This window comes from Miscanthus floridulus, chromosome 3 (genome assembly GCF_019320115.1).
Source record: "Miscanthus floridulus cultivar M001 chromosome 3, ASM1932011v1, whole genome shotgun sequence".
Taxonomy (NCBI): Eukaryota; Viridiplantae; Streptophyta; class Magnoliopsida; order Poales; family Poaceae; genus Miscanthus; species Miscanthus floridulus.
The window spans coordinates 50,671,849-50,697,168 of record NC_089582.1 but is presented as its reverse complement, the minus strand read 5'-3'; the positions used below and the strand labels follow the sequence as shown (position 1 = coordinate 50,697,168).

At 46.2% G+C, this 25,320-nt stretch overlaps 2 protein-coding genes and 1 pseudogene across 5 annotated transcripts; 1 reads left to right on the top strand and 2 right to left on the bottom strand.

The window, feature by feature from the left end:
- Positions 1–2,013: 2,013 nt before the first annotated feature.
- Positions 2,014–4,576, bottom strand: LOC136541636 (DEAD-box ATP-dependent RNA helicase 5-like). Of its 2 annotated transcripts, none has more exons than XM_066533626.1 (5): positions 4,100–4,576; positions 3,867–3,994; positions 3,180–3,287; positions 2,816–2,896; positions 2,014–2,300 (listed from the first exon to the last, which is right to left on the bottom strand). In XM_066533626.1, exons 1-5 carry the CDS (start codon positions 4,524–4,526, stop codon positions 2,103–2,105), a joined length of 942 nt encoding a protein of 313 aa, XP_066389723.1. In that variant the 5' UTR covers positions 4,527–4,576; the 3' UTR covers positions 2,014–2,102. The 2 variants fall into 2 exon arrangements, with proteins under 2 accessions (XP_066389723.1, XP_066389722.1); XM_066533625.1 differs by having other exon boundaries at positions 2,014–2,275.
- A 7,614-nt stretch (positions 4,577–12,190) lies between these two features.
- LOC136545696 (anaphase-promoting complex subunit 5-like) lies at positions 12,191–14,795 on the top strand (annotated as a pseudogene).
- Positions 14,796–18,989: 4,194 nt separating this feature from the next.
- On the bottom strand, positions 18,990–24,874 carry LOC136545695 (putative E3 ubiquitin-protein ligase RF4). 3 transcript variants are annotated; one of them, XM_066537689.1, is made up of 3 exons: positions 24,770–24,874; positions 20,563–22,517; positions 18,990–19,687 (listed from the first exon to the last, which is right to left on the bottom strand). In XM_066537689.1, the coding sequence occupies exons 2-3, from the start codon at positions 22,498–22,500 to the stop codon at positions 19,247–19,249; spliced, it is 2,379 nt and encodes a 792-aa protein (XP_066393786.1). In that variant the 5' UTR covers positions 22,501–22,517; positions 24,770–24,874; the 3' UTR covers positions 18,990–19,246. The 3 variants fall into 3 exon arrangements, with proteins under 3 accessions (XP_066393786.1, XP_066393787.1, XP_066393785.1); XM_066537690.1 differs by having other exon boundaries at positions 20,563–22,596; positions 24,770–24,862; XM_066537688.1 differs by having other exon boundaries at positions 20,563–23,863; positions 24,770–24,842.
- Positions 24,875–25,320: the final 446 nt, after the last annotated feature.

Below are 25,320 nucleotides of genomic sequence, written 5' to 3'. Positions count from 1 at the left end.
AAGCATCCTTGACGGTGAGCGCGTTCAGCGCGCGGTAGTCGATGCAGAACCTCCACGTGCCGTCGGATTTCTTGACGAGGAGGGCCGGGGACGAGAACGCGGAGTCGCTGCGACGAACAATGCCTTGCTCAATCATCGATGCACATTGTCGCTCGAGCTCATCCTTGTGAGCCACTGGGTAGCGATAGGGCCGGACCGCCACCGGGGCCGCGCCGGGCTTGAGGACGATGGAGTGGTCGCGGCTGCGTGGTGGTGGCAGCCCGGACGGCTCCGCGAAGACGTCGCCGAACGAGTCCAGAAGGCCCTCCAGGAGGGACGCGTCGGTGGTCACGGCATGGGCGAGCGGCGTCTCGGTGCACGCCACCCCTGACCAGCACACGTACCGCCCCTCGTGACGGACGGACAGGGTGTGGGTGACGACATCCCAGGATATAGTCCCCAGGGCCGCCATCCACTGGGTGCCCAGCACCATGTCGTAGCCGGCGAGGGGCATGACGTATAAGTCGACGTCGAACGTCATGCCCTCGATGGAGATCGCTGCCCGCTTGAGGACACCGGGGCAGGTCACCTTTTCGCCGTTGGCGACGGTAGCCGTGAGTCGTGGGCGAGGGTGGATGGGAAGCCCCGTGCGGTGCGCCGCCGTGTCGCCGATGAAGTTATGCGTGGACCCCGTGTCCACCAGGGCGACGAGCGTGGTGGCGCCTAGGGTGACCCGCAGCAGGATGGGGGCGCCCACAGCCACGCCTGCGACCGCGTGAAGTGAGAACAGGGGGGCTTCCTTGGTGTCCTCGGCTACCGCGGCGCCCTCGGCGGCCTCGTCGATCTCGACGCCGTCCACGAAGAAAATGCGTCTGCAAAAACGGTTGTGGCCCCGAGTAAAAGGCTCATTGCAGTTGAAACACAGACCTAGGCGACGCCGTTCGGCCATCTCGTCCGGCGTGAGGCGACGCGGTGGACGGTTGTCGGCGCGGCCCTGCTGCGCTGCGGCGACCGGTGGGGCGGGAAGCGCCAGCACCGGTGGGGGCGCCGGAAGCGCGGCCCGGGGCGCTGGAGGAGGGGGTCCGCGCGGTAGTGCGCGAGGAGGTGGCGGTGCTGGACGTGCAAACTCCATCAGCTCAACTTGACGAGCCAGGCTCATCGCCTCCGCGAGGGTTGCGGGGTGGTGGAGGCGGACGGCATGGCTGAGCGGTGGCAGTAGTCCCCCGGTGAAGAGCTGAACACGCTGCGCCTCCTCGAGGCGGCCCGCGCGCGGTAGCAGCGCCTGGAACCGGTTGGCATATTCCTCCACGGTCCCGGTGCGCCGGCACTCGGCAAGCTCAAACATCGGCGCGGAACGGAGCGGTGGGCCGAATCTCACGTTCAGGAGCTCCTTGAAGTGTGTCCAGTTCGGAGTGCCGTCCTCCTCTTGGATCTGATGGAACCAGAGCTGCGCGACCTCGTCCAGGTGGTACGAGGCGATGTTCACTTTGTCGTCCCCCGTGGTGCGGTGCTGACGGAAGTACGCGTCGCACTTGTTGAGGAAGAGCATGGGGTCCGTCGAGCCATCATAGCGGGGGAAGTCCCACTTCTTGTGCTTGGGGTGGAACTCTTGGCCGCGCCCTCCTTCGTGGCGGCGGTCGTCGCCCGCACCGGAGGATGACTCCGTCTTGTCCTTCATGGCGGCCATGTCGGACTCCACGGTGGTGATCTTGGAGTTCATGGTTTTTAGCATATCCATGATCTCCGCTAGGGTTGGCTCGGCCATGGTGCGCGAGGTGGAGGGGGCGGCTGCGGGTGGCGTCGGTGATGGGATGGTGGCTGGAGGGTTTGAAGAGGTCGGAGATGGCGGCGCGGCGGCGGATGACGGCGAGGATCGATAGGATCGCGATACCAGGTTGTCAAGGGCGTAGTGATCTAGGGTAGGCGGCCCTCGACTACGGAGTTCGTAGTCTCCTGCCGTTGTCTTCCGATCGCGGAGGTTATGCCCCTCACGGCGGCTCGGGCTTGAGAATGATAGAGGGGAAGAGAGTTTAGGGTTTAATCACTGCTTGAATTCTTCATCCCACGGTTTACAGCATATATGGCCATCGGTCCAAACTAACGGGAGCAACAGGCTCCTAGAATTAAGGATGAAAATGAAGGAAACTAATAAATAGTAAATGGTAAATATCTCTTGGAAGATCAGCCACTGATCTGGTCGTGCGCCTGCTGCCCGTCCGCTTGCTCCGCTCCTCCGGTCGCTTCGCGAGCTGCGGCCCTGCGCACGTCCCTTGCGCGTCGTGTACGTGCGTAGGTCCTGCCGTACATGACATAAAGTATCTCTAATGATAGAATAAGTCATAACAAAATAAATAATATTTATACAAACTTTTTGAATAAGACAAATGGTCAAACAAGACAGTCTCGAAGTCAAAAACATCACTTATTTTGGGATGGAAGGAGTAGTTTTTTTCTCAATAACACAGAAGAGCTGCATGTCATTCATTAAGATAAAAACTATAAGCTGTACAGGCAAAATGCCCACTCCCAGACACACCCAACACACACACTAAACTATGGAACTACTTTTCACTACAAAACAAGTGGTGTACCTTTCATACAGACAATCTACATAGTTTTAGCATATCATGCCAAACATGAAAAGGTCTGACTTGCTCAAATTTAGAATATCAAATACAAGAGAACCAAGGGATGGTGAATTAGTAATCAAAGTTGCAACTTGGTGACCCTGTTGCTGTCCAGAGCACTGCATTGTGACTGGAGAGAATATATATACCATGCACACCACACTTCATAGACAACAAGAATAGCAAAAAGGAAGGCACAACTGGCTTACCACAAACGAAACCTCATTAAGACAGCAAACACCCATTTCAATAAGGTCTTTCATTCGACCAGGAGTTCCTATGACTATATCCTGCAAGCACAAAACCCCAAAAAAAATGAATAGAGGGGTTAGGCAACAACATGTTTTTACTTACACAAGTTAACTGTCAAATACTGACATGCCAAGGAATAGTTGTATGAACTATATAGTAAAGAAGCATTTCGAGTTTCCATTAAGTGAAATCCATGAAAAAGAATGTGCTACCGTAATGATTTGGTATGCAACGATATCAGAAGCCCAGAATTTAATCAGTATTCCATACAATTATATGAACCATGGCTGAGAAAAAAAAAAGAAATCAGTGTTATCTTACCACTCCAGATTTAAGGGCAGATACTTGGGGTTCCTTTTTAGTTCCACCATAAAGGCAAACTGATTTTATCCCACATGGTGCACCAGCCTCACTTAGTACATCTGCAATCTGGCACAATACAGAAAAGTGTAAATCATTCTTGTATGTTCACATTCAACCATATTGTTTGTGTTCACGATCAAGCTTACAGATTAATATGAATAGTTTTTCCATTATCCCACACACCAAACAGGAATGACACGTGCATTTTTGTAGAAAAGGGTAAAAGAATTATTATGCCCCTCTTTCCCAAGAAAAAGAATGGCTATCGATGCCAGAATCTTCTTGGAAAAATCAGGCTACAAATTTCAAACAGCAGCAGAAGCTCAAAAACCAACTGGGTGTGATGGTAAGTAATGATTATTACAGAAAAGATTGTCAAATAAGAAAAGCTTCAAAGATTCATCATTCAATAAGTTAGCAGCACGAACAGTGATACAGCTTATTGGGTGCAACATAGTAGAAGCATATGTAATGTAAGTTACCCATGTTTGTTATCTTTAGTGTACAATCCTTGTTCTGCTTGAAAAATGAAGCTAAAGACCTAAAGTAACTTATTTAACACCACAGCAATCAACCAGCATTTACCAAAAAATTGCATGACATGCTCGAGTATTGTAATTAAAAAAGCAACGTTCACTGGCTTACCTGCTGAGCAAGCTCCCTCGTTGGTGATAGCACGAGGCACCGTGGCACGGCCTTCTTCTTCCCTGATTTCCCCCCTACCTTCTTCCTGATGTGCATCAGCGCCGGCACGCCAAAGGCAATTGTCTTCCCTGGCAGTACCCAAATGACGTGATAACAAGATTACCACAAATTTGAACACGGGTAGGCAAAGGAATGACCAAACGGAAAGTAGAAATCAAATAATTTTGCCGTACCGGATCCGGTGGCGGCGATGCCGATAAAGTCGCGGCCGTCGAGGAGGAACGGCCAGGCGTGTGCCTGGATGGGTGACGGCCGCGCGAACGCGCTGCAGCATTCGAGCACCTGGGACGGCAGCTCGGCAGCGGAGAACGACCGAAGCGGCGCGTACTTGGGGTCCTCCGAGCCCTTCCCGGTCACCGCCACGGCCTTCGCAGCGCCGTTCTCCGCCTCCCCTCCTCCTCCTGCGCCGGGTCCATTCTCCACCCGCTTCTTCTTCTTGCTGCTCTTGACGGCCTCCTCTGTCGCCGTCGCCGCCGCCGCCGCCGCCGCCTCGGCTTCGGCCTCGGCTGCCAGCTTCCGCTTCTTGTCATTCTTGCTCTTCTTCTCCTTCTTGCTGCTCCTGGGTGCTTCCGCTTGCTCGGCGTCGAGATTGCGGCCCATGGCGGCGGGGAAGGGGGTGGGGGGTTGGGGCGTGTGTGCGTGTGTGTGTGTGTGTGTGGGTGGGTGGGGGTGGGGGTGGGGGGGCGACGGAGGAGAGCCGGGGAACAGGCGCGGGCGAGGACGGCGGGAAGTGGAACGGGGAGGCTGATTTCTAGGGTTTTAGAGGAGGAACCGAAGCGGCGGCTCGGTGAATCTCAGCCGTCTATTTCTCGATCATGTGATTGCGTTGCATTATGACAGGGTAATCAATCAACAACAAAAACGTATACTCCATCCGTTCTAGTTAAAAGATGAAAATGGACGGGATGAATCCCGTTCCGTCCCCAACCGTATACCGTATTTTTTCACCTATTTTCGTTTTGTGCGGGATAAACGGAAACGGGACCGAAAACGGGACAGGATATATAGGGACCGGGACCGGGACCGAAAATGGTTGAGTGTTTTTTCATCCGTATTGCCGGTTTCCCGTTTTTGACCGAGATATTTCCATTTTTATCCTATACGTTCACCGGAACAAGCGCGGTGGGTGCTGAGCCCAGCTATCCCGTGAGCGGGCGGTCAGCCAGACTTGCTTCTGCGCTGTTTGGCTGCATGCAGAACATAACGTTACTCGTAACTCGTACATGTATGTATTTAAAAAAAAGAGTCAGGTACATGTATGTATATATGTATATGTTACGCAAAAACATCTGTCAAATGTCTCTTTTTTCTATGTGCTATGCGTGAAAGCTGCCTACCATAAAAGGGTTAAGCACAAAAAGATTAAGCATGGATATACACGTGTATTTTAGCAAGTGACGTAAACGCAAACGTATCTGAAAAAAAATGTTACAAAAAATGTTTAAAAATCATCTTAGCATGATATGTCACTTTATCACAAACATAGGAACAATTCACATCATGCATGCAAGTTAGATCTAATTGGATATGGAAATTAGATCTAATTGGAAGATATTTTACCTATTTTGCTAATATATATATTTCTTCATTCTATTACCTCCTAGAAGGTAATATGCGATAAAAATTATCTAAATCGACGGTTCACATTTATTTAGGAGTACCGTAGCAAGCCCTTTGGTTTGTCATACGTGGCATGTAGTTCCGGCTTAAGTTCCCACCTATCATTCGTTTCCGTCTATTTTTCGATCATATTTATCCGTTTTCGCATTACCGTTTATCCCGCTACCGTTTTCGCTCCCGGTTGTCGTCAAAAATTATGAAAATGAAAACGATAGAGCTATTTTCCGTCTGTTTCTGTCCGTTTTCATCCTTAGCTTTAATAGTAAATTAGAAGTCACTAAGACTATGTCAGTCGCCGTGACAATTCAAATTCAGACGTGTGTTGTATCGTTACTCAATAAATGGGAGAAAAATTCGCTGTGGTTTTTACTAAAAGATGTCACCACATGCCATCAAATTGTAACACCCTCGGTGTTATGTCCTAAACCAACTACTAAATCATGTCATGATGTATCATGTTTTTGTGATAATGCATGAGAGAAGGTGTAAAAATAAATTTCTTGGCAGGAAAAATGATTAACACAAATGATACATAAAAAGGATTCAATAGTCATGTTATATCATTTAAGGTTGGAAACCAATTTTTATTAAGCAAAAATACTATAGAACATGTGTGTGATACTTAAATAAAGTTGGAAGTACAAACTTTGTAGATGACAATGCAACTTTAACTTTTGGAAAATAGATGTTGTTAACTAGTGTTTTGGGAGCTCAAAAATTAAATTTGACATTAAGATAAGTTCTTTTCGTTAAGTCGGCAAACACCTGAACTATTGCTAAAATACCATTTTTTGCGAATTATATTGAGGCAAGTTGTCGCTGCCTTGTAGACATGGCGCTCACCTCATCCTTTATTTTACCTACCGTGTTGAGTCTCTGAGCATGTGCCGCTGCCTACCACGCCTGTGTCAACCAACCCCAGTCACTGGATGACGGTGACGCCTCTCTGCTCGCCCTGACTCGCTAGTCACCATGGGAGCTCCCTACTCGAGTGGGACCGCTCCAATTCAAGAGCATCATGCCGAGTCTCTTGGTCGTGTCGTCCATGCACGTATGCTCGTACTTCTACCATCAATTGGGGCCGCCTTATCTTAATCCGCTCAAGCTCATTCGTGTGATCACCCCACAACCGCGCTGAGCGCAGAGCCATCGTTCCTCCTTCCAATCACCAGCTCAAGGCCTCCTAGTCCAATTCCTCATACCGGTGAGTAACTTAGCAAGTTAGCTAGCTATCGCGTTATCATCGAGCCCAGCCTTGATCAGTCAGTGGTCAATTTCGGTCTCTCCTCGCTGCTGGTCATGCGCACCGCCATGATCAGAGGGTTGGGGGTAAGGCGTGTAGGAGTGGTAGCAGTTCAATTGCTCGTAACCCTAAGCTCTCCTTGACTCTCCCTATCTGGAGCTCGCACTGTTTTGGCTAGGGTGCTCGTCGTCGGTGGGGGTGACACGTCGGTGTCCTTCGTAGAGCGCCACCGCCTCGCTTGGTCGCACGTGGCCAGACCGCCGCAGTGCTCCCCAGCTTCAATCGTTAGTAGGGCATGCACCACGGTGAGCTACTGATGCTCCTCCGCCATCTCTACCTTTCCGTGAGGGCGTAGGCTTGCCAGAACAGTCACATCACCACCGTGTATCGTCGCTCGCCGCTGTAGCTCATGACAGTGCGCCTCCGAGTCCCTAACCGCCGAACATCCTTGCGCGGTTAGCTGTAGATGGTGGTCAACCACTTACTTCCGTCGTATCGAGCCTAGTTTGCTCGGCGTAACTTTCGTTGCCGCCAGTGTGCCGCGCCGCCGCGCGCGGGTGCGCCGAGGACCGTCCCATTGCAAAGGCAACACATTCCAAGGTCTTTAATGCAAAGCTTGAGTCTGTAGTAATATTGTTCCGTTGCTCCGCGTGATTATCCAAAAAACCCGAGCCCTTTTTGGCAAAGCCACCATCGCGCGCGGGTGTCCCGGCCTTGGGCTGTTGCTGGGTCGCCGCGACACGTGCGCAGCTGCGCCGCGCTGGGCTGTAGGGCCGAATGGTCGCCACCGGCCCTTTTCCTTTTCTATGCATTTTCTAATTTAGTTTCTAAGGTAAACTTGTAAATTCAGTATAAAATTGTGTAGTTAACCAAAAATTAGGAAACCTATTTTGTTAGGTTCCTAAAATCATGATCTATCTGCTAGTATATTTGGTTCACATAGTTTTATAATATTCTTAGGAGTTATATAATTAAATTGAGATACTTAATATTATCAAAACATAAACTTGTAGGAATTGTTGTGATAAATTGGTGATAGTGTTGGCTCTAAAAATTTTACAGTAAATTCCTAACATTATTAGGTGTTCATTATAATTTTTGTAGATCCATAATAATTAGTTTGCTAAGGTAACTAAATGAGCCTAGTTCGAAAATATATGTTTAAGCAATAAAATGCCGAAACACCTTAAGAGTTTAGGACTAAAACACTTGTTGGAAAATGAAGCCTTACTTGACGAAGTGGATACGTAGACCAGTACGTTAGTCATTAAATCTAGCTCATTAGCTTACGGAGCGTAATCGTATATTTAAGAGTTACGGTTACCGTTGATTAATTGCGTCTCTGTGTTACATCCACGTATATCATAATAGGAACAACGATGGATCATGGAGTCGACTACAGTAGCGGAAAAGATGATGCCTTGATGATCGTGTCACCATGAGGGAATGCTAACTTTTGGTTATATCTTACCCAGGCAAGCCCCTGTGCATAACCCCTATTATTTTGCACTTTATCTTATGCTTGTACATTAAGTTTTAAGAAGTTGAATGAAAACCACTTGCATATATATGTATATATATATCCTTATCCTATGAGTACTACTGGTATGTCAGGATCATGTAGATTGCTAGGCTATAGGATTCGATAGAAGTCGAGTGATTAACTGACACTCGTGAGAGATAGGAAATATATTATTGTTGTTATGATATTACTGTCACATGGAATATATATGAATGATAATTGGAGACCGGGCGAAATGGTACCTTGAATCTGGACTTGGTTAGGCATTCGAGCGAGGCTCGGATTGCACTTGTTCCGCCTGTGTTGATTGAGGGCCGTCCGTTGCCGTGGATGGTAATCAGGTCACAGACTTATTATCCTGAGCACATACTTGCTTATGGGAGCAGGAAGGCTCGTTGCTCTCTTATCATGGGTTCTGGCTCTTTCTGAACCAACTGATTGGAGGCGGGGATGTTAGAGGTCTAAGCACCACACTGAGTCTGGGACTCAGGAGTGGGGGCTTGGAGTCTAAGTTTGGACGAAGATCTGGACCCTTTGACAGGAGAGTGATGGGATGGTCTTGCTTGTGCCTGGGGTACAAGCGGGGCGTATGTTTCGGGGTACCCAGCTGGAATACATTGGTTCATGAATCATCGTGTAATACGGTACGACTTGGCTATAGTCTAGCACCGTAGTAAGAACTGGAATATGAAATATGGTAAAATAGTTCTGATTGCTTACCACCTGCTTAAAAGTAGCACATGTGCTTACATAGAATGGTTAGTTAATAAACTAATGATGACTGCTAATGAAATTGAATATAATGACGCACGTTTAGTAATGCTTCCGTAGATGCAATAACTCACAAGTCAGATAGCCTTGCATATCATTGGAGTCTTTTATTTTTCTCCTGTCGGGTAAGTCTTGCTGAGTACATTTGAGTACTCAGGGTTTTATCCCCCTGTTGCAGGTGATCAGGGGACACTTAGAGCTGACTCTTGTGTGGGGAAACCTCCTGGTGGGCTCAGCACGGATTCCTTTCGCGCTACGGTCGTAGTGTTTATTTATAACCCTCATGAAAGGTTTTTATAAAATTTGTTAGCATCTCTTGTATATAAATGTTCGCTATGTTAATACTCCACCATGTTATTAAATTAATCATGTTTCCTTTGTAACTCTGATAATATTGTAATATTCCGCTGTTATAATAAATTGAGGTATTATCCTAGTACCGTAATAAAGTGATGTAAGAAATGACTTAAGAATATTGTAAGCTTTATTCTCTCATTTATGATCCTGATGAAAAAATGTGGATTTTTTAGTTCTTTCTTGGGATGTGCTCAACTGAACTACGTGGTTTAGTGTCCTCTCTTAGGTACTTAGTGTTTAATGGAAGACAAGTACAAAATAGGAGGCATTAGATTAAACGGTTCTGCCACACAAATACTGGATTTGCAACCAATTAATTTGCTATCACAAACAATCTTCTTCCACCAATCTTCTTGATTACTTTTTATTGTACTCCCTCCGTTCCCAAATAAATACAATTATGAAACAGTATCATATTTTAGTATACCAAATTTAACCAATTATAAATAAAAATATAAATATTTATAATATCAAATAAATATCATTAGATTAATTACAAAATATATTTTCATAATAAATTGGTTTTGAGTCATACATGTGAATACTATTTACCGAGAACTGGCCCGCATACCATAGTTTTGCATTCTTTTAGGGACTACAGCCAATTTGATGTCGCAAGCAAGCAAGGAAACTTATAGCGGTGCATATGTTGAACACAAGATGTACTTCACTCAGTCATCTACTCTGAACTAAACATTTGTAACTTAGCCAGCTTCTGAATTGATGGGCAGGACACAACTAAAACACGTTAGTTTTAACTATCTCAACTTCAGAGTTCAGACCTGCTGCTTTTTTGAAACAGAATAGTACCTCAACTTCATGCATGGTAACAACTAATTCACATATATTTGTGATCGTCATCAATCGATAGACTGCCATCTTAAGAGTACCACGTCGTTTAAAATTCGTCTTGCACTCTTTGATCAAATGTTTTAGACGGAGGATCACCATGAGAACAGCAATCCCTGGAAAGTTTCAGCACCAGCTTCTCGCTGCACCTCACCAGTAATAATGCAAATGTCAACTCGCGAGAAGATATGTGAAGATAACCTCACCCACATCAGACTAGCATATGATGTGGGAACAGAAACAGCAAGCCATCACACATAGCACGCACACATATATTGGGTTTTCCACACCTGATATCTCGCCTATTACCAATGTGCTTCCTCCGACATTCCACGTCATACTTACATATAGCATAGAAGTTTTTTTTCAACCAAGCTAACATTAAAGATATGAAGGCACGCTGAATCGACGGCCTCACAGGGTGTCCACGTACGTTCTGTTTAGTTGGTGCGTTAGATAGAAATTCCACGGTTCAGGTGAGGCGCGTCACAACCGGCCTTTCTCCGTGCATGGATGCATTCAATAAAGCAGGACTTCTCTGGTGATTGTACGTGGCACGCAAATGGACGGTGGCGCGCAGCAGGGGACCGTGGATTCTCGACATACATGACCGGTGTCTCATTAGGCACGGTGGTCGGCACGCATGCGAGTACAATTCACCGACCATGCACTTACACATGCATCCATCGTTTTTGTTTCGGCCCTTTCCACGTTCCAGCCCCGGGAATCCCATCCCCAAACCTCGCCATCATTCAATCGCTGGTGCCTTTTATATTCTTCATGCTACGGACTTCCCTTGCTGCAACACCGTCAGCGGCTCTGCCTCCACCCCACCGCCGGCACTGCCCCCTCCCCTCCTTCTAGTACTGGCGCCGACGAGGGCCCCCTACATCCGGCGGCGGCCACCCTCCCCGTCCCTCCCTCCGGTGACGAGGAGGATCCGTGCAGGGGCGTCGTGGATTGATCCCCTTCGAGCTCCGGCCTTCATCCTCCACCCCATCGATGGCGTCAGCGGCCCTCACACTGCCAGTGGCATCTCTGCGTCTGCGTGCCGTGGTTGGTGGCGGCACAGACGGGCGGATCCCCCGGCTTCCCCCGCAGGAGGCCGGACGCATCGGTGGCGGTGGCCAGCGCTCCGAAGCTGCTCCTCCTCTTCTGCGATGGCGTGCCCAGGACCGCGTGCTCGGCGTTCCCTGGTGGCGTGGTCTCCTCCGGCGGCGGTGTCATCGAATCGCGTTCTCAACCCGGACGACATGGCTCCCCGGTGACCGGCAGTGGCCCTACACGGCTGCACCACAACAGCGATGGCGGGGTCGTCCTGGTTCTCCCCCGGTAGCAAGATCCGGTGTCCTAGGTTTCTGGTGGCCAACAGAGGAGCAGATTCTGTCTTTTCTTTTTACGAATAGCATCTCCCATCCTGGATCTGAAGAGCATCGGCTCTCTCTCTTTCTCTATCTCTCTCTCAACTGCTACTGATGTGCTTGATTTCAGAAAATTTCTTTTCACGATGAATCTGATTGGTTTTTGTGCAAATGTGATGAATCTGATTAGTATAATGATACACAACTCTGCTGTGTGCTCGAGAAAAAAAAAAGAAATCTGCTACTAGTATTTACTATTTATTGTTGTTTGACATTAGGATTTAGGAAGATCTCTTTACCTAGTCGTGTTTAAATTTCTCTGCTTATCCCCCTATGCAGTTCTCCTGTCATAGTTACGTCAATGTTTGAACATGATGCACAACTTCAAACTTACAGTGTAGTTACCATTGTATTCATGCTACTGTTACTATGGCATCTGTCAGTCTTGAAAAGGCTAGATGTGGCTTAAGAACACACTCATGTGCTTCAACTCAGAGCATCCTTGTTTATGAACCTTTTATTCCTTGGTTTGTCAGCATGTCCAAAGGCCACTAGTCTCTTTTGGCCCTAATGCATCTACAAAGCTTAGAACATGTCCTGCAGATGTCATTAAGGTATGCTGCATTTACTCCAAAACATTTTATGCTCATCCTTCAGAGCGGCTGTAAAGTTTGCTTCTATATTAAAGTATTCATAATTTCTCTTGCTCCTTTTTGGCAGAATTTAAGATTAGGTTCCCATGTGTTGACTGACTTTGGAGCAGATGTTCTTTCCACTTCAAATGATAATGGTAGTTTTAGCACTTCGTGGCTTAGGAATCTATCCGCTGTTTCTGATTCATGGCATAGAAGTTCTAAGAACACCAAGAAATTACATATTAATGACTTCGACAATTTCCATTATCATGCACAACCAAGTCCAGTACCTGCACCGATATTGCAATTAGCTGGCTCGGCATATTTGTTGAGAGCCACCGCTTGGGAGCACTATGGGAGGTATGTATCTATTTTCTGTTAATGTCAGGGTTCAGTGTTCATAGTGGTTTGTCATACCGAATTTTTCCCACTTGTACAGTGTTGTATTATGGAAAAGGGTGGGTTAGATAAGCAGCAAACAAGTGTCTTGCAACTAAGAAAGAGCAGGTACTTGATGAACAATTTAATAGCGCTTGACTCATTGTGGGCACTGTTGATTCATATTTTATCTGGTACTAGGAATTATCGGTCTTATGTCTATTTATATTAGTAACAACAGGGTCTGTACATCACTATTTGTTCTATAGTTCTATCATCTATAAAAAATAAGACCTTTTATGATCCTGGTGGTCTGTTGCTTCAATCTCGCCCCCCCCCCCCTCCTCTCCCCTCCCCTATGCTCATATCTATCTTGTTTACTGCCAAATTGTCAGCAATTCTTTTAACTGTCTTTTTATGGTTGTTTTATGTCCCTATTGAATCATATATTAAAGTGGAGTTTCACTCTACCGGTACCATTTCAAGAAAATTAATATTTTCATATTTTGTCAACCCTCTTCACAGTGCTCCAATGGTACGGATGAATGCTCTGGTTTATGCAACCTGCTTTGCGGATGCTGCAAGGTGGGAATGTGCTAAATGCCTAAATTTAGTGTCTTTTCAATAACTTTTCTATTTTTTATATAAATTATGTTGCAACTATTCTTTAACTATTTCACACAGTTTTAAACTTTTTAAATGAAAGTTCTGATGCTTTGTGAACCTGGATTTGTGATGCTATTGTATTTTCTGTTACAGTTCGTTAGAGTTATCACTAGCATATGTAGAGCTAATTCAACAACTGGCAGTGTTCAAAGGATATTCAGGTTAGTTCCTATAATGCAACCACAGTCCACAAATGTGCCATAGCCCATAGGCTGTGTAGTGTCCCAAGAGCCATGTATTTATCGACCTTTTCTTATGGCCTTATGTTATGTGATTGATCTGCAGCTGCATTCTGTGCTCTAAAGCTTGCTGAAAAGAAATTCCCATCGTCAGCAAGTTTGCACATCCAGCTTCTAGGAATACAGATTCTATATGAGCGCGCACTTCATCGATACAAAACTGTTTCTACACTTCGTTTTGTAGTTGCATTTTGCTTCCATAATCTAATGTGTTATTATTTGCGTAAAATTGATCTACTTAGAGGGCATCTAAAAGCCGCACAACAAATCTGTGATGAGTTTGGGGTGTTGTCATCTTCTGTTTCTAGAGTAGACATTGAGCTAAAGACAGAATTTAGTGTACGACGTGCTCGCACTCTCCTTGCTGCAAAACAGTTTAGCCAGGCTGTGCACTTCCTTGCTTATATTTACACAAGAAGTATGCATTTCATCTTATTTGTTTTCCATTCATTAAGAAAAAATGAAATAATGCATTTTCCTTTTATATATTCAAATTGCAAGCACATTGCATGGAAGATATCTCCCTCTTACCTTAGGTTTTACAGGGGTCAGGGCCCTTCCTGATTCTGAGTACACTTTATCATGCCAGTACATGAACTGACAGAATAATATCTGACACTTGACTTTTTCACACAGACTGCAGCTGTGGCCAATTCCCTTTTCTCTACGTGCTACAAGTACAACATGCAGGTTGAGAATGCAAGTATTCTTTTATTACTTGCTGAAATGCATAAAGTAAGTCATCATTTTTTAACTAGAACCTGGTAAAATATTGCAATTCTACACAGAGCAAGCTAACACTTTTTTATTCTAATTCTCCCAGAAATCTGACAATGCGGTCCTTGGGCTTCCTTATGCGTTAGCCAGCCAATCATTTTGAACTTGGATCTGCTTGAAGCCTCAGCTACAACTTGTTATTAGTAGGAAGGCGCACTCTCATGTGCGGGGTGGGGTGTCTTGAATCGCGCTGCTTGGGAAGAGACGATTGATGTATATTGTAACTTTGTAAGATCGATGAAACAACACCATCTCTGCCATGTATGTAAGCATGCCCCGCTGTCAGAGGCTAGCGAGGGCGTGGTGGCCTTTTGGACCTGCATGGTGGCAGGCTACAATGCTACACGTAGATGGAGATGGGGGCGTGGAGTCCTGTGGTCACTGTGTAGTGTGGAGTCTAGGGCAATCAACAAGTTATGACGTAGCATTCAATGTAGTTAGGTCTCATCCTTCCATGACGTTAATCAGATCGAGATGGAGACATCAACCCTTCTTCCTCTGTTCTTATCGAGTTATGTTATTATTGGTGAGTTTCTCTTGAACTCAGAAGAGAAGTTTCCGACACCTGTCGTTAGTGAACTCAAGAGAGAGTAACAGTGTTGGTAATGTGTTTGAATGTAAACAGAACAAGAAGAGAAAATTAGAATGATTGGGCTATATTTTCCATTGACTGATGTTGGATATTTATACATGGTGAACATACGTTTGTTCATTGATTGATTACGTGGGACATTATACTAAACAGATTATTAAATTTAATGCTCAGTGGCTAATCTATGGGCCTAGTTACATTGATTGATGTGCAGCTAAACAAGACCTTGAGTTTCGCAGCTATCACATTGTTTGTACACTAATTCTCCGGCAGGGTTGGTATCGACGCTGTCCAGTAGTATTTCTAAACTAAAACTTGACAACAAATTCTTTTCAAAAAATTAGGACGTTGCCTGCGAAGTTATATAAGTAGCCCTATTACTATGGTTATGTATCCAGGATAGATGGCACTCTGCTAACTTAGGTAGGCTTAATTAAGTTCTCTATAGGTACACTGAACCCGAGCATAGTCCAATAGTATCGACTAGCTACAGGGAGAGGTCGGTGTGCCAAAAATCTAAGAACGGTTGCCCTATATGTTGGCAACAGTAGGAGGACGTGCATTCATGCATATCCTGTTTGTGCATTATAGTGTCCGTATTGCTTGTAGATACGCCAACCATAGGTGTCACGCTATCGTATGGTGCACGCCTGACTCGTTCCAATTCTGGAGTTAATGCTAAACTATGGCTTTGTGCTTCGCGTCGCTTGTGGTTCACGCCTGCCATGACCCGCGTCTCCCTGTACTTTTTTCTGGGCTCTTGTCGGAACCTTGTCTTGCAGCCGTATTAGTCATTAATGGCCTCGGACATCGCTCGCCTCGAACGCGCAAAAAATTCGGTCGATTCATTTATAGTGATCTCGTGTTGAAACCTTGGTGGACCACACGAGGATCAATGGCCGCTCTGCCTTTATAAGCAGGGTCTGGCTTAGCTGTTGGTACCACCACCCGGTGCACTTTAGCTCGCCTAGCTTTTCCTTTTTAGCCAGCTTTTCGCTCAGTCCTTCCTTGCAACCACCGCCAGTGATGGCAGGAGCCTGGGTTAGTAGTTACTGCCTAAACACTGAGGGTTTTCCCAAGATCCTATATGCCACCCTGCAAAAGCTCGGAGCTAAAGATCGTCCTGAGTATGAGGGCCGTGAGTATGAAAAGTATGGCACTGAGCGGTATGAAGTTACCGTCTATATTAGGAATAGTGAAGAGTTCCCCGACATCACTGAAGCCTAGAATGTGATCGCAACCGGGTTTTGCTTCATCGACACCTACTAGGTTGTGGCCCGCAAAGCCTTGCGGTACCTTTGCCAAATCTATGAAGAGCCCATTGCCCGTACCCCCATGAGGTTCTTTCCACCTTTGGAAAAGAATCGACGGCCATGGAGGGCTCACATGGAGGCTTTGCAAAGGTGGGATGCGCAAGAAGATAGTCCTACCGTGGTGCACTTGACCACGTACCTGCTTGCTCTGGATGAGCAGTATGACCGGCAAGCCTCAAAGCTGAGGAAGTGCCTTCGACGAGTCGAGGAAGCCAAGATCTTCTCCAGGATGCTCCAGGTGCAGCTTGCCGAAGCGCATGCCAGTGCGGCAGCCGCTGAGAGTCGAGAGACTGCCATGTCGGAAGCTCTGAAGGAGGATGAAGATCGACATGCCCATCGGTTGGAAGAGGCCTACCTTGTCACCAGGGCCAAGCGGAGGACACTGACTGCTGAATGGCAGGATCCCTTGATCGTGGAGGGGATCCCTATCCACCTGCCAGAAAGAAGGAGAACCGATGTTATAGTACTGCCGGCACCTCCACCCTCGAAAGTGTCAGAAGTAGAACCCTTGATTTCTCTCACTCAGCCGTTGCCAGGAGAGGAGGCAGATCCATAGCCAGGGCGGTAGAAGAATCTACCGAGCCCGGGAATGAAGATGCGAGGTCTAAAGTAGATTAGTTGCCTTGGGATGATGTACCCGTAGTTAGTAGTGTCTTTCGTCGCTGTCCACCGGTATTGTAATCTTTCCGTTGTATTTTATCCGTTGTTGTTGAGGTAGTCCGATCATAGAAAAGGTGAACGATGTGTCGAGAATGGGAGAGTAAGTGCATGTGTGTTGTACTAGCATAAGGATATTTAGAATATGCATTTTATTTATTTCACTGTATTCTTGCGAGCATCTACCTTAAGTCTCGTTAGACGTGCTTAGGGTTTTCGAGCGCGATGTTAAGTGGGTTACAAGAGAAATTACCATTTGGATGCGAGCAGACCAGCCGTGATTAGATAACATAGGACACTATCTCGACTAATTGTGGATGCCCCAGCAGAACACTTGAATCTCTTTAAATCAAATCCATTGTTGGATTTGAAGTCCTTGTCCCTTATTGCGAAAGGAACCCTTGTTTGAATCTTCCCTTGCAATACTCCTCTGATTCTGTGGTCTATGACCCCACCATCTTCATTGCGTGTAAGTTGGTAGTATTTGCCTGGTTAATAGCTTATGGTGCCGCGGTGAAACCGAGGGCCCCTGTGGAGCAGCTACCACATGGTGACGCTGCTCGGCACGTGCTGGTATCGAGGTTGTTGACCAAGCACCTTTACCAAGTTACACCGCCATACCACTTTTGATATAAAATATTTCGGTGTTTGAACGGGAAATCCACAACAGGTTGATAAAATAGTGTTCTCTCAAAGTAAACAAGAGGCGGTGGTTTCGGAGGAAGCATGTATGTTGCGATCTCACTTCATATAAAGGTTGGCGCATATTGTGGACAAGGAAGAGAAGGAAAAAAGAACACCTAGGAAAAGTTAGTCTTGGGTAGTAGGGAGTGCTTAGAAAAGCCTGAGTGGATGTCAGGTCCCAAGCACTGTGCCCAGCTCGACCACGCTACGCACGCTGTGTCGCTGTCACTGCGTGCCCCGCGGACGCTGTCGGTGTCGGGCCCATTAGCACCATGTCCTCGCATGTCCGCGACATCATGCCGCACTCGCCGTCCTCGTGCACTGTGCGCTTTTCCTTTTCCCAGCCTCCGGTCCGCTCTTGATCCTCATCCTCATCCCCGTACCGGACCCCCCTCCCTTCTTTCTTCTTTTGGGGACACGGCTGCCCGCACACCCCCTCGTCGAGCGAACTCTCTCTCCTCTCCTTTATTCCCCCCCTCCACTCGCTTGCGCAGGGAGCGCGCCATGGCCGACTTTATCCCCACATCGTGAATCGATAGTGTATCCCATCCATGTCGTCTCCACTTTCGGTGCGCTGCGCCCCATCTTCGTTCGCCACTATAAGATGCCCTTAGTTCTTGCTCTTCTTCTTCATCCCCATCCCTCTCGAATCCGAAGTAGAGCTACGAGATCCAGTCGTCATTGTGGAACTAGGTTCGTCTGACAGAGGCGATGGTGTAATATGAGAACAAGGGATCTGGTTTTCGAAGAAGTTCAAGTCTACCTTTGGTTAGTTTGGTCTTAGGGTTCACGATGTTTGACTTCTTAGTCTCCTGTTTCTGGATCTGTTGGTTATACGCCATGTTTTAGATAATCATTATCTTGTTGTTTCTCAATTGCCCTCGTCTATCCCGATTTCTGGAGTAAGCCTTGGTTGTACTAGGTTGCTCTTAACTATGTAACTTTAAATCCCAGTGTAATTTAGTGTTCGGCGTCATGTAATCTTTCGTGTAATTTCAGATTTATGAAATATGTTGTAGTTTCACCTAAGGAGAGTGGATCCTAATTCACTCTTTCATAAATCCTCGCGTTAGGAGACGTGCTTGTGGTTGTAGTTTTTGCTCTTTGCACCTATAATATAATCCTAGCCAATGTTGTACTTTGAATATAAGTATGTTAGTTGCTTGAGCCCAACTTCATCAAATACTTCTTTCCACTAACATCTTATTGATTTGCTGACCTAGAATAGACACCATGTAATGACAACCAACTTCGTTTACAACATTGTAATGAAAAAAACCATATTACCTTTCCTTCCCATATTTTCCCATTTAATATACCAAAAAGACCAACCTTTCATAGCAACGCAATGAGAAAACATATTAGACATATAAGTCATATTTCCCAAAAATTTTCCTATACCAAACATATTACCCGTGGCAAAGCGCCGGCAGCAGTGGCTAGTATATATGGTAGCATTCCGATCCTACTTAAAACTAGCATTGCAGAACGAGCATCGTTTCCAACTGTATTTTCCCCCAAAAGCAACCGAGGTCAAGACTCAAAAGATGAGAAACGCAGCTGCACTGCTCTTTGGCTCCAATTCGGTTTTGGACAATGGTTGTTCTAAACAAAGGCAAAAGGTTTCCTATGATTCTTCCAGGATTTACATCCACCTTAACTGTCGGGAAAGCGAGCACAGATCCTACGCTTTATGGGAGATCTGCAGGATGGGCATTCGGTCATGCCCCCATCTCGATGGCGTTGGTTGCAGCCTGCACAAACAACCTGATGCCCGCATGGGAGGAAAACCACTGAAACCTCCTCTTCCAAGCACATGGCGCATTCTTGCTCCCGCTGTACAGAATCGATCACAAAACCTGGACGGCCCATGAAGTTTGTGATGCTCAGAGGCTTGTTTCTGCTAGACATTTCAGCTATCTGCTGTGTCAAATTCTTGATACTGGTCTGCAGCCATTCCTGGTCGTTGCGCACTTTCAGCAACAGATGGCTAGACTTTGCTCTTCCTGATGTCTCAATCCTCTCAAGCTCAGTTCTTTCAAAGTTAACCTGCTTCATAAGTGCATCTATCATCTTCTCTCCTTCCTGGCACCTTTTCTGCAGTGTTTAAGGCCAAAGGTCACAAAGCAGTCTTTGGGCAGGTACATAAACAAGTTAAGGGAAATGAATAAAAAGCTTGGCAACAGCATTAACTTATGGTAGACTGTACAAGCAAAGTAATGTCAAATTTTGAGATTTTTCATCTAAGCGTCAACAAAAGGTTAGTGCTGGTAATCATCCAATCATTGTCCACATAACATGTGTTGGGCAGTTGAAATCAGAAAGTGTGACCAGCATGATGACACAAGAAGTAATAATGCCAAGAGCAGAGCTAAGTGAGGCCCAGAGGGTCCAGATAATCAATGAGCGAACATTATGTATTTATTATGTAGTTGTTGATAAACGTGACATCTCAAGCACATTGGTAGCAAAGACCATAGTATGTGTGTCATTATTTTTGCATCCTAAAGCAAAACAGATAGAACCTGGCAATCCTGAGGTCCCAAATGAGGAAATGCACATTTCTATAAAGTTTGGTAAGACAAGTTCCCAAAGTTAGTTAGGAAAACATAATTGTAGTTTCCTGTCAATATTCATTTTACAGACAGAAAAACGATATCACCAAACAAAACACATACATATATATTATATTATATTGTAGATATAAATGGGCAAACATTTCATATGCAGAAAATCATTCAACACAACATATTTTGAAAAAATAGACAGCCAATCTATCAAACTAAATAGGATTCTAGTGAGTGAAAATTCAGTTGGATTGTTAATAAAATTATCCCATCAGTTCAGAAATCTTGGTCATTTTAGAAAGCATGCAGTAAAGAAAAAAATCTAACACTTTTGACCATTAAGCACTGATTACAAATAAACTGCTTGGTCAATTTGAAGACACAAGGTTGGTCAAATTGGAATACCGTTAATACGTCTTCATGTCTTCTAGCTTGCTCAAGACTTTGCAGAAGCTTGGATAGTTTACTCCTTTCAGCAGCAATCTCCTCCTGCAAAAGGATCTTCTCTGTCTCCATGGACTTCAGTCTGTTCATGGCCTCAGTTTTCTTGCTTAAAATGCTAGCCAAACTTGCATCAGATTGCTCTCCCTGTAGCTGGACAGATTTCTTCTCACGCCTACAAAGCGAAATCTTATCTGTAAGCTCCTGGACAAGGGAATTAACACGATCAAGCTCACAAGAAGTACTGTCTATTGCCCTTTGTGTCTCCTCAAGCCTCTTCCTTGTAAACACATCAGGCCCTTCAAAGTCTGCCTTATCCTTTTTAAGAGAGAAAAGTATAGTCCTTTCATTTACCAGCCTATTTGTTGACTGCATCACCCTCTCATTAGCCCAATCTGTCCAAAGTTGCACCTCCAGCTTTAACTCACCCAAGCGCTGGACTAGTTTTAGAGCCAGCTCCTCTTTTCTATGTTTTGGAACCCAAGTGGTCTGCAAGCCTTCACGTGAGAAATGAAATTCAAAGCCCTCTGCAGGAGTATTTGGGAGAGAGAAGTGTACAACATCAGGTTCCATTCGCTGCCTAGGCTCTGCCTTGCCCATTGCACTAGATGATGAGTTGGAGGAACAGCTAGGAGGATAAGAAAGTGATCCAATTGAAACCACTGCTGGAGAATATCCTCTTTTGACCGAGCAAGGTCCAGAACGAGGTTTAGTTGGAACTAGCATGGATGTTTGTGAGTCCTTTTCACTGGCTACCTCTGAAGTGCCTGCCAAAGTGCTATGCACAGATGCAAGGAATGCCGTTAATGTTTTATTCTCCTTTAGCATTCTTAATGATGTTTTACTTATAATACCCTTGACTTGTGGGATGTTCTTGAAAACTACCAAATCCTTCCCTGAGTCTTTCTGAGATTTAATGGAATTTGTCTTACTACGCTTGCTTTTAGTTTCCTTTTTGTTAACAGCCCTAGGCACTGAAGGAGAATTTTCATCTTGAGCAGAAGGAGCATCTTGGTTTTTCCCTCCAAACTTTTGAAATGAAACTATATAATTTGTCAGAAAATTGCTCCACGTCATTTGTATTGCTTGAGATTGAGGTGGCTCGAATAGTGCAGGCGATTCTGTGGCACTGCAACTATATTGTTCTGATAACTCATTTACACTCTCACGACCTTCACATAAGTCACTCTGACTATGAGCATAGCCTTCTGATTGTCCATTCCCATAACCACTCATGGGAGCAAAAGCTGCACGAGCAATAGATATATCCATGTCACACAGCAGAATGCACCACAATGCATCTCCCAAGGTGAAAAATGGACAATATTTCTTCATCAAACTTGATGCATTGCAAAGAAAATACAAACCCAACATGTGCAGAACTGTGTCAACATTCTCACTGTAGGAACGATCAACCAAATGGTTGCCACTCTGTAGCAATGTGCGTGCATGCTCAGCGATCTTAGTGATAGGTCCATCAAACTGATAACAGAGTGCAGAGTCCACAACAGCATTTACAACAGCATCCTCAGTGTACCCTTGACAGGATAAGATATCAACTGCAGTCTTGAAGAACATGTGCAAGCTATTCAGTGCAACATCTCTTAGGTCATTGCAGCCTACATATCTGAAGCCATCCAGCCCAACAACAACCTCCTCGCTCCAATCCAAATCAATATCCTTAGGGGTCACATGCTCAGCAATGAATGCTTGTACACTTAACCATGACTGCTCCAGTTTCACGCGAATCAAAGATAAATCACCATTGACAGGGCTCGCTTGCATTTCAGCTGCAGTAAAATCTGGACCTAATTTTTTGTCACTACTTTTGTCATCTCTTTCGTCATCTCTTTCTCCAACATGTGAACAGTATGGGTTGCTGCCATTGCCAGCAGCACCCATTGCCAGGGTATGCTTATCTGGCAAAAACCACTGAATAAGGAGAATACAACCAAGAATACAATGAAGCAAGGGAGTAACTTGTAACAACCTGAAGGACTGAATTGTTAGAACAATTAGAAGTTGAAAGCAACAGAGTAACACTACCTGAAGGAATGAACTGTGAGAACAATTAAAGGTAACGACACTTAGCTATGGCAATTAACGTGCACACATGTGGAGCAACAAAGTCACGTGTTTCATTAGTTGATATAACAATGATGTCCATTTCCTTCAATATTTCAGGTGTAAGATAAAACTAAAAAACAACGACATTAAGACATGGTTGTACCAAGCAAATGGGGAACTCTCCTGTTCGGCAGGTATTAAAGCCGGCTGATAAGTCGGCTGAAGCTGATTTGTTGTGAGAGAAAAATACTGTAGATTTTAGCTGATAAGCCAGCTGATAAGTTCAAGCGCTGTCTAGCGCATTGACAAGCGCACAGTTCCCAGATGCCAGATGAAAAAGGTAGGAAATTGAGCTCTTAAGGGCTGCATCAGCCCAAAGGAAACAATATCTGTTTATGCAGTGAGTACAGAATACCCATACTGAACCAAACTAAGGCCCTGTTTAGTTCCTCCTCAAACCCAAAATATTCTGGATTTTGGCCCAGCATTCTGGAAAATGGATCTAAACACCATCCAGGATTTTTTGGAAAAACATACCCATTCTGAATTCTGGATTCTGGAGTCCACAGATCAAAATAAGCCCAAATTTAGCCCAACTGCACGTGCTCTCGCACTCAACTGCTCGCCCGCTCGCTCGCAACTCCTCGGCCGCGAACGCTGTCTCCGGGCCGCCGCCGCCACGCTGCTCGCTCGCAACTCCCCGGCCGCGAACGCTCTCTCGCCCACTCTCTCGCACGCTGTCTCCTCTTCTTCTTCCTCTCCCCCTCTCCTTCTCCTCCCCCTCTCCACCTACACCCACCGGCGGCGGCGCTCAAGATCCGGCGGGGACGGGCGGGACGGTTCCGAGGCCTGCGGGGACGGGCGGCGGGGCGGCTCCAAGGCAGGGCACGTTCGGTGGCGGGCCTGCTCCGGGGCAGCACGTATCCGGCGGCGCGGGCCGGCTCCGGGGAGCGCCGGATCCGGCGGCAGGGCGGCTATGGGGCAGAACGAGGCCGGCGGCGCGGGGCCGTCACCGAGGCTGGGCGGATCTAGCGGCGAGGCCGGCTCCGGCGGCGGTGTGGCGCGGGGGCAGCGGCGGGCGACGCTGTGGGCGCGCCGAATCTGGCGGCGGGGCAGCTACGTGGTGGAGCGGGAAGAAGCACGGAAGAAGAAGAAGCTGATGCCTGGAAGAAGAAGCAGCTGGTGCCATCGACTGTGCCTGGAAGAAGAAGCAGCATGCATGGCAAATCTGTAATATTTGTGTTCCCATTCTTGATTTTGGGTGGAACTAAACAGGTGCATGAGATTTCTTGGATTTTGGATTTGGGGTTTCTAAAAAGTTGGAATTCTGGATTCTGGAAATTGGGAGGAACTAAACAGGGCCTAAAAACAAGGGCTGCTATCTACAAAAACCATTTCTTATTCTGGCAAGAGCAGAGCAATCATGCATAAGAGTGTGATGTAACAACATAATTAAGAAAATTCTATTGAACAATAGTCCTGATTAAATATTCGTATAAGTAGTTGACTACGGAAAGCAAAAGAATTAAGACGTATAGAAAATAATATGCGAAATTCATCACTGTGCAAACAGAGATTATCGTGACAGATGCAGACAACTTGAAGGCAAAGGTAACCTAACCTAACAGGAGTAACAACTGATTCCAGGTGAAACAAAACAAGCATGATCAGCCCAACGCCCAAACCAGCAACTACAAAGTAAGTGCGTATTAGGTGTTCCTTCGCAGCGAAGAGATTAATCTAAATACACACATTTCTACAAAACCTATAATGGCGGAACCCTTACGGAACCGAAAATTGGAGCCCAGTGGCGGACCAAACGCTGGGCATGGGCATCCAAAAAAAAAATCTATCATCTCGCGGAGGAAAATCTAGGTTTGATTGCTTGGGGAAAAAGGTAAGGGAGCCATCCATCTCCCAGAACAAGCGATTCTTATCTTAGAAAAGAAAAAAAGAATCACGCCCAACGAACGAAAAGGGGGGAAAACAAGGGGGCCGTAAAGTTGGGTTCCGCCCGGAGAAAACAAATGGAAACCGCCTCCCGACGAAATGCAGGTAGGGGGAAAGGCGGGAGAGGAGGAGGAGGATCGGCGCCGCGGCTCACCTGCGAGGCTCCAGCCGCGAGGGTTTGGGGTTTCCGCCGGCGCTGCGAGAGGAGAGGGAGCGGGTGGGTTTCGCTGTTTCGGGGGAGACGACAGCCGAGGAGTGTTAATTGCTCTCCTCTCTCTTCTAAACCCTCCTCACTCTCGTGGAGTCGTGGTGGCGTGGAAGATGTGGGTGGGTCATGGGTGCCGCGGTGTGGCCAAGGGTGTGCCTGACGCTGAAGGTGGCCCCTGCCTTCTGGAGTGCCGGCTCCTCTTTTTATTTTTCTTTTCCAGCAGGAACTATGGATGGAGTCGAGAGAATTTTTTTTTTCACAAAGTGTAGCGCCCGGACGTACGCTAGCAGGGGACGGCTGCCGCTTGCGTAAGACTGTGGTAGCAGAATAGAAAGAGTATCTTCTTTCCTGAAAATTTCTTTAAGGTTCTGTTGTTAGAGAAGATATCGAATGGGTATTAAATCCTTTGGCTATAGCGCTACTCAAATATTGAATGGATCTTATATTTTGGGTGTTATTGTTGGAGATAGTCTAATAAATAACCGGGCTTTCAAGCA

Excerpts from the sequence above, each read along its gene's own strand:
- LOC136541636 (XM_066533625.1), bottom strand. The coding sequence starts at position 4,526 with ATGGGCCGCAATCTCGACGCCGAGCAAGCGGAAGCACCCAGGAGCAGC. Across the intron at positions 3,288-3,866 it reads CGAGGGAGCTTGCTCAGCAG|ATTGCAGATGTACTAAGTGA; the intron begins GTAAGCCAGTGA and ends GTATTGTGCCAG. Across the intron at positions 2,276-2,815 it reads TTAATGAGGTTTCGTTTGTG|GACCTACGCACGTACACGAC; the intron begins GTAAGCCAGTTG and ends CATGTACGGCAG.
- LOC136545695 (XM_066537689.1), bottom strand. The coding sequence starts at position 22,500 with ATGGGTGCTGCTGGCAATGGCAGCAACCCATACTGTTCACATGTTGGA. Across the intron at positions 19,688-20,562 it reads GACATGAAGACGTATTAACG|AAAAGGTGCCAGGAAGGAGA; the intron begins GTATTCCAATTT and ends TAAACACTGCAG.